The 13,018-nt window shown below is 38.6% G+C and overlaps 1 protein-coding gene across 1 annotated transcript in view; it reads left to right on the forward strand.

Annotated features, from left to right (window-relative positions):
* LOC125266576 (transcriptional regulator ATRX-like) overlaps positions 1-13,018 on the forward strand; it is a 37,583-nt gene that overhangs the window by 12,767 nt on the left and 11,798 nt on the right. The window contains exons 7-19 of the mRNA XM_048187361.1: positions 412-521; positions 708-775; positions 1,973-2,477; positions 2,937-3,930; positions 4,193-4,256; positions 7,788-7,942; positions 8,210-8,374; positions 8,504-8,573; positions 8,705-8,765; positions 8,858-9,064; positions 9,430-9,553; positions 12,083-12,192; positions 12,275-12,418. Of these exons, the coding sequence (XP_048043318.1) occupies positions 412-521; positions 708-775; positions 1,973-2,477; positions 2,937-3,930; positions 4,193-4,256; positions 7,788-7,942; positions 8,210-8,374; positions 8,504-8,573; positions 8,705-8,765; positions 8,858-9,064; positions 9,430-9,553; positions 12,083-12,192; positions 12,275-12,418 (2,777 nt within the window). The remainder of the gene's footprint in view (positions 1-411; positions 522-707; positions 776-1,972; positions 2,478-2,936; positions 3,931-4,192; positions 4,257-7,787; positions 7,943-8,209; positions 8,375-8,503; positions 8,574-8,704; positions 8,766-8,857; positions 9,065-9,429; positions 9,554-12,082; positions 12,193-12,274; positions 12,419-13,018) is intronic.

The following is a 13,018-nucleotide window of genomic DNA, read 5'->3' on the forward strand; positions in this document are numbered from 1 at the left end:
GGGCCGTCTGATCATTCAGACTGGCTGTTCAGCTACTGCCACCTGCTGGTAAGGAAAGGCGTTTCTTCTTACGCAGGTGCAGAACGGATGTGCTATTTGGCCGTCTGGTGTCGGGCGTCGGTTTGGTGTGTCAGGGCAACTTTGGACCCAGACGCTGCCGACGTGAGCCAACCCTGCAGTCTGCTTTCGTTGCCACTAGTTCGTCGGGGTTGGCTTGGTGTGTTCCGGGCTATAGTCTTACATAGAATAACTTTTCTCACTATGGAGAATTTATTCAATTCTCTGTGGCTTTCCGTTTACAACTGTGTGTAACCTTCATGTTGCAGCTGAAGTATATGAAATAACACTTTTAGCCGCGTGTGTCAGGGTATGAGAGTAAACTCTTCTGATTTGTGATTGTGTGTGTGTTAGGAGGATATGAGATGGAGAGGGTAAACTGCACAGCTTGCGGTCAGCAGGTGAATCATTTCCAACGTGACTCAGTCTACAGGCACCCTATGCTTAAAGTTCTCATCTGCAAGGTATGTATATGCGAGTCTCTGCGATTAATGTGTGTTTGTGGATGTAGATGTAAAGTATATGTAACCAAACAGAGTCTTAAAATAGACACTACTTTGACATCGGCATCATTTTTTACAGTAATTTGTATTTGATGACTAGTGAATCCTTCCGTGGAGTTTTATGAGAATTTGTTTGCTTTCTTGTAGAGTTGTTTTAAGTATTATATGAGTGATGACATCAGCAAAGATTCAGAGGGGATGGATGAGCAATGCAGGTACGTGAGTGAGTGATGGATGGATGGATGGGAGTCTAGTATTTAGTGAGTTTTTTTTTGTTTGTTTTTGTGTAGGCTTGTGGTGTGTATGTATTTCAATGGAGTGATTGTTTATGATATACATTGGATGTATTTTGTCAGAAAGTGAGCTTTTTTTGTCACTTTTTTTTTTCTAGAGAGAATTTTATATAGTAGATTACAATCATATGTCATGACCAAACTAATATTTGTGGCTGAATATCTCCTAAACCTATATTTACAAATTCGTTCAATTTTGTATTTAGGATTTAAGAAAATGAGGCCTGTTTAGGACCTGTTTAGCAAAACATATTTTTTTAAATTAAAAAATCAGTATAAATTCAAAGAAAACAAAGAAAACAAGCTACAATGGAACAAAGACAGATGAAATAGACCTACCTGAAAAAACTTCAAGCGCTAGAAATACTACATAAAATGTATAAAGTAATCAAATGTACTGTGTAAATTAAAAGTTAAAAAAGCAAGCAGGGAGAGATTTTCTCTTTTTTTTGTCATTTGATGAGCATTTATAATGACAGCAGGTAAATTTGGATGCTGTCCTTTAAGACTGACTGTACCAATCCATTATACTCATGCATTGTCTTTCTCAACTGTACCTTCACTTAAAGACATAAAGTGAAGGTTTATGCACGCATATGCTGAAATGAGTTGTCTTTGAGTTGACCACTTGTTTTTACACTGCAATGCTTAAACGCATGCAAATAGTAAGCTTTCGTGTCTGCGCAGCACAGCAACGTCATGTGAGCGTAACTGCGATACAGTATTTTTGTTGACAAATTTCTTCCGGTTAATCATGTCTACCTGTATATCGCCCACTCCTACCATGCATACTTGGTTCTTTTTCCCCTCTTTTTTTTTTTTTTTACACAAATATTCTTTACAAGCAAAATAATCATTAAAATGGCAATAAAATGTCTTAAAATAGAATGTTCCTTTTTGCATTTTATTTTTTTGGGGTGAAATGACCCAGACATTTCTGAAGTTATTAAGATATTAACTTGTGCAGAAGGCAGCCTAAGAGTCACTGAGCATATCATACATAATGGTGAAAGTCAGAGCAGCTGAAATCATCTCACCGTTAATAGTTAGGGTTTGCAGTTGATGTATTCACTTGTATTCAATGTATTCAATAAGCACTCTGGTCCCCTGTTCATTCAGGTGGTGTGCAGAGGGAGGCAGTCTGATTGGCTGTGATTACTGCAGTAATGCCTTTTGTAAGAAATGTGTCCTGCGAAACCTGGGGAGGAAGGAGCTGTCCACCATCCTAGAGGAGGAGAGGAAGTGGTACTGTTATGTGTGCAGTCCTGAGCCACTGGTGGAGCTGGTGTTGGCCTGCGACTCTGTTCTAGAGAGCTTAGAGCAGGCTCAAAAACGAGTCTCACGTACTGAGCCAAACTCGGTCCGGGGGAAAGCTAACAAGGGTGGTCGTGGTGCGTCATATCTGATGGGGGCAGGAGGTGGACCAGTGCCCTCTGCAGGCCTTTACCAGCGAATGCAGCGGTTTGTAGATGTTACTACATCTTTGAGTCATTCCTTCAAGGCAGTCGTTCAAAGGGAAAGAGAGGAGGATGGAAACCAAGAAGAGAAGCGAGAGAGAATTGGGCAGCTACGGATGTTCCGCGCTGTACTGGATGATCTGCAAGCAGCTAACAGCGCGTTACAGGTAAGAGGAGAAGTTGAGTTTGATTAGGGATGCACAGATAAGCCAGTAATTATTATTTCCATGTTAAGACTGATAGCAATACAAAAAAATGTATAAATTAAAAATAAAACGCCTAATAACTAAAATCAATAGTTTTTTTTAAATGCTAGTAAAAGATGAATTTGGGCATCTTAATATTAAAGTATGATGCATAACATTTGATCAGATACAGTAAAAACTACATTCTGAAACATTACAATTTAAAATAACTGTATAATTTAAATGTAATTTATTCTCCTGATAGTAATGCTGAATTTGCAGTCCAGTCTTGTCATTAATGTCATGCATATTTGGTGCTTAAGTAACTTTTCTTATTCTCAATGTTTAAAACGGTTGTGCTGCATGATACTGCATGATTATCATTTGTTTTCAGTTTGATCATATGAATGTATTACAACAACATCTAATTTGTAATTGCAGGAAGCCCTAGACCACGAGCTGACTGGGTCCAAACGTGGCAGTAGAGTTGCTTTAGACAATAAAGCAAAAGGGAGGCGTAGACCAAAGAAGGCAATGTCATCACAGAGCCCTGGACTCACAAAAGAGCTGGTGGTCAAACTTACTCCCGTACCAGTCAGCCCACAGCCCATCAACAGCACCTTTCCTTCCATTCATTCATCACCTGACAGACAAAAGATAAAGATTGGAATGACAGATGGTTCACTGGAAGAAAGTGGAGCAAAGGTGGAGATGGAGAAGGGGATGGAGATGGAGATGGAGGGAATGACTGAGAGAGGAGGACACTTAGAGAATTATTGTGGTAATAATGAAGAGGAAGAGAAAGAAGAGGAGGAGGAGGAGGAGGAAGAGGAGGAGGAGGAGGAAGAAGAGGAGGACCAAACTGACCCAAAAAGTTTGTCTTTATCAGAGGAGAATAAACGTTCCCCACGTGTAAAAACCACACCGCGCCGTCGTCGGACGAACACAAACCCCTCTGCTGAGCATGCTGGATTAGCTGAGGATGACTCTGATTCTGACGAGGTGCCTGAAGTGCTGCTCCAGACTGCCGCTGCCATGGCGAATAGTGAGGAAGAGGGTTTGGTAGGTAGCAGTTGGGATGGGGACGAGGTAAACCAGCATGTCAGAAAGCAGCGGCTCTTTGGGCTGGTGAAAACCACACCTCCCGACAGAGGCTCTCGTAAGCGGAATCTCAAAGAGAGATCTTCATCGTCCTCGTCATCCTCTTCTGCGTCTTCAAGGAGGGGCTCCCAAGACCAGGGGTCTACGGTTAGAATGACCAGAGGAAGAGCCCACAAAGTTGCCAGGATGACAGGACAGAGTGGGAGTTCATCAAGTGAGGTGGGAGGACAGGAACTGGAGAGTGGTCCGAGCAGCGACTCCGACGATCAGAGGATCAAACCGCTGACAGAGGGCGTCACATTGCTGGGCTCTGGAAATTTCCAGCAGTCTTCCGGTGAGTGTGTGTGTGTGTGTATGGGCGCAAAAAGCAGATCTTTTCTTTATACAATAATAACAAACTTCTGAAAGAAAAAAAGAAAAAAAAAGTAAATATGTGTTTATTATGTAAATGTAAAAAAGATCCATCAAAATCTGACACAAAGATCTGAGCACTATTCACAATCTGATGAGTTTCAATTTTCTCTTATGTTTTTCGTATTTCAGAAGTTAAATGCATTTTGTTTTTGACTTTAGTCATTCTTTTTCTCTGTCTCCAGGTGATGAGATGGACATCCAGCCAGGTCCGTCTTTGCCTGTGGAGGACGATGATTTAGAAAATAGGTACGATTCTGACTACACCAGGGCCACACACACTTTCCCAGCACAGGCCTTCTCCACTGGACTTCGGCTGTCCCAAACCCACTACAGCGAGAGCTTTGATTCAAATCCCGTTTAAAAGCACGCAAGCATCCCGTCCATCCACATGCACCGCTGCTAGACAGGGCTTTTGAACATGTCTCTCACCCAAACACGCTTTTTATTTCCCCACAGTTTCTTCCACACGCTGTAGAGAGAATCTGTAGCCGTAGGCACACACTGCCCATCAGTGGGGAAGCTCTGAGCCAGCACTGTCTAATGGAAGTCAGTGAATCATCTACGGAGAAGCTCCTGTTTTTACTTCACTGACACAGACCATTGCATGTCTTTGGCAGAACTCCTGGAAGCCACACTGTCCTCTTTACTGTCTGTGCTGCTAATAAAGCTTTTAAGAGAGTAGAAAGAGTCTAAACCTCTTTGCTCGGATCTGATGGATCCTGTGTTCAGTAAGACAGACAACTTCTTGTGTGTGTTTGTGTTTTAGGGCTCAGCTTCCCGGTTCTCACGCTGTAATGTTTTCTGTCAGTCAGAACAAAGGCTGTGTGGTTTGCTAACGGTAGGTGTTAGTTTTATATAACACTTTTGTTATTGGCAGTGAAATGTCATTGTTGGTGGAATTCAAGTGAACACGTTTATTAGGCAGAGAGAAACGCAGTAGCACAGTATTAGCGTTTGTGTTAAACGCGGTTGTGTTTGTTCTTTTTCAGGAGATTAATCCTGCGACAGACAACTGAATTTTCTACATTTAAGAGCTTAAACTGAAGATTTGTTTATGCCTTTGTCTGAACTGCCTTTATTAAATAAGTTAAAGTTTTTGTCCGTAGAGTTACTTGCGTATTATTATTATTATTATTATTATTATTATTATTATTATTTTTTTATTTTTTTATTTTTTTTTTTTTTTATATATATACATTTTCAAATCATTTGCATAGAATTCATGTCCTCGCGAATTGGCTAGAAAGTCAAAAGTTCATCCTGTCAATGATTGTTCATTTTAGCAGAAGTTGATGGATGTCAGGGATTGGAAATTTGAGGCAACAGGAAACTTGACTCCAGCACATGTTGAAGTTTTTGAGTTGGTGGTTCTAAATGCTAGCTTAGATTGGAGCCATGGCCCTGCAGTTGGTGCATGCGCTCTAACACATTGATTAATGGTGCTCACTCACGCAATGTAAATTTTAAACCAGGCTTGTGTTATTTACTCCTCATTCACACCCTTTTTTTTATTATTCATATATATATAAAAAACTGGCTAAAAGGTTGAACAAACCCGGATGTGAAACGATTGCTTTGGTGGACTTGGCTTCAGTTTGTGTTCGAATGTTCACGGGGCAGCGGCAGTGATGATGCTCTTTCAGGCCCAACATGTGTAGTCAGTCAGCATGTGTTTGAGGTTTGAGTGTAGTCGTCACTCTTACATGAGTGGTTTCTGTGTGTTATTTGCATGGTTGTTATGGAGAGGCAATAAACACTTATTTATTCTTTCTCTTGTTCTCTGTTTTTTCCCCGTTTCGTCTCTTTTTCTGTAGCTTAACAGGGTTCCCACGCATCCTGGAAAACCTGGAAAACCTTGAATTTTGTAATGCGATTTTCCAATAATGGATAAGTCATGGGAAATGTACCTAAATATCTTGGAAAATGTTTACTGTAACCTTTTAATCAAAATGGTTCACTGTATCACTGACAACGTTTTCATAAAATGAAGAAATCCTGGGACCAATCGGGATTTGGAACTGCGGTCAGTTCTCATTGCATTCTAGCATGAATGACATCGCAGAATCATATCGTTTTGTTTTTTCATTTGCGTTTGCCTGTGTATTGTCATGAGCAGGTATGCGTCATAGTCTCTGCACACTCGCCGTCATTTCTGTTCTCTGCACAGATCTCATTAATTGATATCAACTGATATTGATACCATACAGATTGCAAGACATTATTATTATTTACCAAAGGATAGTTACCGTATCCAGCTAATTGGAGAATCTTCTAGAGGCTTTGTCACTCAATTGAAAATCAAGTTTACTTTAGCTGTGCATTTTGAGCCATGCCAGTAACCACGATACCTCAGTGGCTATATCAGCTGTAATTTCTTATCGGCTTAAAATAATATTCCAGATTAAATACAGCAGAATCAGAATCTGTGGTATGCAGTCAATTACCATGGAAAATTAGCTCGACTCGTCTCCATAACCATTGAACATTACATGTGTTTAGCATGAGACTGGTGCTATCGAATCAGAATATGACCAAATCCTCAATATCTTCTGTTTGTGTTTAGTGTTTGTAAACTCAGACTTGAACATTACATTCAAATGCCAAACGATTTTAATGGAGAATTCATGTAAAATCAACCTTTGTATTTCTGTTTTTAAAGTCTCATGCCTACTAGATTAGACATTGTAAGTGCAGTACTGTAAATATTATTTTTTAATTTTTGCAAACCAATGGACGAGTCAACTTTATTTTCTACGGCAAACAACAGTGGACCACAGATGTTGATTAAATATTAGAGATGTTAATCACATAAAATGCCTTGAAGAAATGGAAAATAATATCTTGGACAGAGTGGGAACCCTGCCTAAACTTAACATGCATTAACATTAACATGCTTCTGATAATTATCCATTTTTTTCACCCATCTTTCAAAGTGTCCCTTTTTCTGTTTGTTGTCTTTACTTTCTTGTGGAATCCTCTCACTTTCATTGGATTTCATTGGATTTCAAAAACCCTAAAAGCTCGGATATTTATTGCATGCTAATGTCCTTTTTTTTTTTTTTTTTTTTTTTTTTTTTTTTGAAGTATTTATTACTGTTATTGTTTTATCAAAATGTTTTACACAGAAACCTTTTCAATGTTTTCATCCAAAAGAAGCATGCATTATTTTGCGTCTGAGGAGAGGAAATGTAAATAACTGTGTAAGAACTGTATAAGAATTGGAATTGTAATAAAAGTTTATACCCCAGCCACAACAGCCTCTGTGCATTTTGTATATATATATTTTATTGTGTGTTTTTTGTGGTGGTGCCATTCAGTTTGTCACGTTCAGAGGTTCCAAGTTCAAAAAACTGCCTCTGTATAGGCTAATAATTCCTCATCTACATTTCTTGTCTGCCTTTGTTTCACTAAGGGTTTTTTTATTCATTTGTAAAACTAACAGACCACTTTACAGTCAAATGGATCTTTTACATTGTCCAATAACCTATTTAATTGATGTTATATTTATGTCCTTTATATTTACATCCTTCATAGGTTAAATGGAACTATAGAATAGAAAGTACATCTGTTCTTCTGAATTGTTCCTGTATTAAAAAACAGAAAAAAAGCAACTTTGCAATTTTGAAAAATTATAATGAAAGAGGATGGAGGAAGATGCTTTGTTTAATGAAACTGAATCCAGTGGTCACCCACCTCACATTTTGTCCCTCTCTTCTCTTCATCCCCTTTCTCTCTCTATTCTCTTTACTGCTTCATCCCATCATTTGTTCTATAAAGAATTGCGAGGCAGATTCTGCTGGCTCAGATCAAAGCTAACCTCTCATCTGATTCTGAGCTGGAGGCCAGCTCTGATGAGCAATCAAAGAGCACGAAAGGAGAGGAGGTGGAGAAGAAGAGCAAGAGCGAATCATCCGAGACAACAGACGATGACGGTGAGTTATGGCCGTTACCACTGGTACCATGGGGATCAGACCTTGGTAACTACCTGTTTATTTCAATGTATATGCCATTTCTGATGAATAATAACATAAACAGCTTCTGAAACTGAAACTACACAATATTTTTATGTAGCTCCAAGTTAATTTGTCACAACACTATAATGACATGCAGCAGATCCCTCATATAGTTACAAATGTTTTTAGACATTATAGTATTCATGTATTTTTATTGTTACATGAGCAAAAATTATTTCTCTTCAGACAATTATGGCTCAGAATCCAGTGGGTCAAAGTCAGGGTCAAGGCATCGCCACCGATTGCTGCGACATGGTCTAACTTTATCAGAGGCTGAAGCAAAAAGTCAAAAGCAAGGGGGGGAGAGGAAGAAAAGAGAAAGGGAAGTCCAAGATTTAGGATGCGTTATTGGTGAGTTAAAAGTTAGTTGTACATAATTTCAGGGTTTTTTTTTTTTTTTTACTTTCTTGAAAAGAATGTAATGTTCTGATTTTTCGTTCAGATCTGGTGTTATTTTTATTTTGTCCATTTTTATCCTAGTGAGCAGTGATGCAACAAGTGACTCTGACCTATGTGAGGAACTCAGCCTTTCAGAGTCTGAGGAAATAGGGTAAAGCTCATGATATCACATTCATCAACTGGAATCCGCTCTGGACATTAAACACTTGCATATTACTACCTACCCACAAGCCTAAATGCGTGCAGAGATGATTCATTATTCTGCATTTATTAATTTTGTAGGTCCCAGTCACCCACTCTTCAGAGTCCATCACGCACACCTGACAAGACCACCACTGCTGATGTGTGTGTTTGTTCCTTCTATGTCATAGATGCTTTAAATGTGGATTCCTCGATTATTTATGTATTTTTATTTTTGGGTGGGTCGATATGTAGGATGATGTCTCTCTAACCACCGAGGAATGTTTGAGGGGCACCCCTCGAGGAAGGAGGCAGATCAGACGGCTTCTAGAGGTTGGTCAGCTGGCCCAAGAGACACAGAGCGCTCTGAAAGAAGAGGAGGAGCGCAGAAGGAGATTAGCAGAGAGAGAAAAACAAAGACTGGACAGTGAGAGGAGAGAACGGGAAGACGCAGACTCAGAGGTGATGAACTGCATGTTGTCATATAATGTTCTGTTTTGTAAATATTAAAGAAATAAAATTCTGTCCTCATGTACTCTTCCTCATGTCATTCCAAACCTGTTACAAAAGATGTTTTGGGAATGTTTTTTTCCCCCATACAGTTTTGGTCCCCAGCATTTTTCAACATATATTATTTTGTTTCACAAAAAGTCATACAGGTTTTGAATGACATGAGGGTGATTAAGTAATGACACAATTTTAACTTTTGTGTGAACCACTCCTTTAATGTTTTTTTTAATGTTCATTATTAATTACATGCTTTTAACCTAAATGATAAAATAGTGTTGTCTATCTGTTGTAATTTTTTCCCCTCTCACCTACTTTAGGTCATCTTAGTTTCTGAGAGACAGGCCACACCATTGGTTCTTGAGCAAGATGACGTAACGCATAAGCCTATAGTGCAAGTACACACAGGCTTTCTGAACAAACTTAAACCACATCAGCGAGAGGGTGAGAAAATTTGCATTTGTTCACTCAAACCTGTTTATTGTGTTATGTGTTAATACAGTGTTAATACAGTACTTTACATGAGGCACATTAGATGCTTCACAAAACCATTTGTTTTAACATGGTTATTTATATATTTTGCTTTAGTGTGCCTGTAGAAAATATAATTATTATTAGATTTCTGAACATTCTTCTCGCCGATATTGTAATAATACAGTGAGATTTTTGAAGGGGCAAAAATCCTGCAACAGAGATCTGATCTCACCAGCATGGTGCCATTGGTTATGGTTTAAAAAAAATATTAATATTGTAATTTGCGGTGCGGTTGTGGGTTGGGAATCGATATGCAGGGGTGGACTGCGTGTTCATTGTATAATTTTATTTACACCTTTTATGCTTTTCAAATGTACAGGTGCTGGTCATATAATTAGAATATCATGAAAAAGTTCATTTTTTTTATTGTAAATTATTTTAAAAAATTAAACTTTCATTTATACTAGATTCCCTACATGTAAAGTAAAACATTTCAAAACTTTTTTTTTTTTTTTTTTTTTTTAATTTGTTGATTAGAGCGTACAGCTAATGAAAGTCCAAAATCCAGTCTCTCAAAATATTAGAATATTTATATTTGAGTTTCATTAAATGACCATCCCTACAGTATAAATTCCGGGTATCTCTTGTTCTTTGAAACCACACTAATGGGGAAGACTGCTGACTTGGCAATGGTCCAGGAGACAATCATTGACACCCTCCACAAAGAGAGTAAGTCACAGATGGTCATTACTGAATGTGGTGGCTGTTTACAGAGTGATGTATCAAAGCATATTAAATGCAAAGTTGACTAGAAGGAGTAGGCAAAGGTGCACAAGCAATAGGGATGACCGCAAGCTTGAGAATACTGTCAAGTAAAGCCGATTCAAACACTTGGGAGAGCTTCACAATGAGTCAAATGAAGCCGGAGTCAGCGCATCAAGAGTCACCACACTCAGACATCTTCAGGAAAAGGACTACCAAGCCACTTCTGAAACAGAAACAACATCAGAAGCATCTTACCTGGGCTAAGGAGAAAAAGAACTGGACAGTGAACAGTGGTCAAAAGTCCTCTTTTCAGATAAAAGTAAATTTTGCATTTCATGTTGAAATCATGGTCCCAGAGTCTGAAGGAAGACTGGAGAGGCACAGAATCCAAGCTGCTTGAAGTCTAGTGTGAAGTTTCTGAAGTCAGTAATGATTTGGGGGGCCGTGACATCTGCTGGTGTTGGTCAATTGTGTTTTATCAAGTGCAAAGTCAATGCAGCCATCTTCCAGGAGATTTTGGAGCACTTTATGCTTCCATCTGCTGACAAGCTTTATGGAGATGCTGATTTCCTTTTCCAGCAGGACATTAGCACCTGCCCACAGTGCAAAAACCACTTCCAAGTGGTTTGCTGACCATGATATTACTGTGTTTTATTGGCCAGCCAACATGCCTGACCCCTGAATCTATGGGATATTTTCAAGAGAAAGATGAGAAACAGTCGATCCAACAATATACAGATGATCTGAAGGCTCAATAGTGCCTCAGCAGTGCCACAGGCTGATCACTTCCATGCCACACTTCAACGATGCTTTAATTTGTGCTAGGAGCAAGTCCTTTGCTGTAATATGTGCTGCCGACCAAGTATTGAGTGTACAAATGAAACATACTTTAAAGAACTTGAACTTTTCTGTTTTGAAAATCCATTTTTTGATTGATCTTAGGAAATATTCTAATATTTTGAGATGCTGGATTTTGGACTTTCATGAGCTGTACGCTCTAATTATCAAATTAAAAAAAAAAAAAAAAAAAACTTTGGAAATGTTTTACTTTACATGTAGGGAATCTAGAATATATGAAAGTTTCATTTTTAAAAATAATTTACAATAAAAAAAATGAACTTTTTCATCATTCTAATATGATGATTTGGTGTTAAAGAGAAATTTCTTGTTGTCATCAATGTTGAAAACATTGGTTTCAAAGGGTTCACCCAAAAATAAAAGTTCACCCAAAAATGACAATTCTGTCATCATTTACTCACTCTCAAGTAGTTCCAAACCTGTATGAATTTCTTTGTTCTGCTGAACACAAAGAAAGATATTTGGCAGAATGTCAGTAACCAAACAGATCTCACCCCCCCATTGACTACTCTAGTATTTATTTTTCCTACTATGGTAGTCAATAGGGGGGGGTGAGACCTGTTTGGTTATTAACATTCTTCCAAATATCTTCTTTTGTGTTCAGCAGAACAAAGAAATTCATACAGGTTTGGAACTACTTGAGGGTGAGTAAATAATGACAGAATTTTTATTTTAAGGTAAACTATCCCTTTAAGCAAGTATAAAATCAGTCAAATAGTAGAAGTGATTCAGTTCAGAGCATGATTGTTTTTCATCCATTTAATATTTGCATGCATTTATGAAGCAGCATATATGAAATGAAAGCCAGTGATGTGACCCTGATACAGTTGTGGTGGAGATGGTTCATGTGGTGCATATGTATTCATGTGGTGATAGGTGTGCTGTTCATGTGGGACTCCTGTTGTGAGTCTGTTCAGAGTGTGAAGTCGTCTCCGGGCTCCGGCTGTATTCTGGCCCATTGCATGGGCCTGGGCAAGACCTTTCAGGTATGGGGCATGTGTGAATATTCTCCTTTTCTTTGAAAAATCAGAAAGTGGATGTTTCACAGACGGTAACTGTGTTTTTCAGGTCATCGTGTTCCTTCACACAGTGCTGTTATGTAAGGAGTTGCCACTGAAAAGGGCTCTGGTGGTGTGTCCTCTCAACACGGTGCTGAACTGGAGGAGTGAGTTTGACCAGTGGCAGAGGGGCTTAAGACCTCACAGACTGAGGGTCAGTTGAATTCTCTCACTTCCTGTGTTGATCTAGGTGATGTTTATGTCAGATATACACTACGCTTCAAAACATTTGGGTTAGGCAAGACTTGAAAGACTTGTTTTTTAAAGAAGTATCCTATGCTCAGGCTGCATTTATTTGATCAGAAATACAGTAAATAAAAACATTATTATTATCACCACAATTAAAAATACCTGTTTTCTATTTTAATACTTTAAAAAGTAATTTATTCCTGTGATGACAAAGCTGAATTTTCAGCATCGTTACTCCAGTCTTCAGTGCCACATGATCCTTGAGAAATAATTCTGTTATTTCTAATTACTGTTATTTTCCAGCCCATATCCGTTCAGTCAAATTTTGTAAGAATCCATGGCAGTTTTTAACTTATCCATGCTGGCCAATAATCATGGCCACCCAATTTGAATTATATAAATAATTTTAGTATGGCCATTCAAAACCCAAGGGTCAACCGTGTTACGTAGTAAAGCGATCACCAACAGAATCATTTTTGGCAAGGATTAATGTAAACACAGATATCGGATACGAGTCGTGTCTAAAGTGAATGTAAACAGGAGGAAAAAAAAATGGAAATGGTCA

This window comes from Megalobrama amblycephala, linkage group LG4, assembly GCF_018812025.1.
Source record: "Megalobrama amblycephala isolate DHTTF-2021 linkage group LG4, ASM1881202v1, whole genome shotgun sequence".
Classification (NCBI taxonomy): domain Eukaryota; kingdom Metazoa; phylum Chordata; class Actinopteri; order Cypriniformes; family Xenocyprididae; genus Megalobrama; species Megalobrama amblycephala.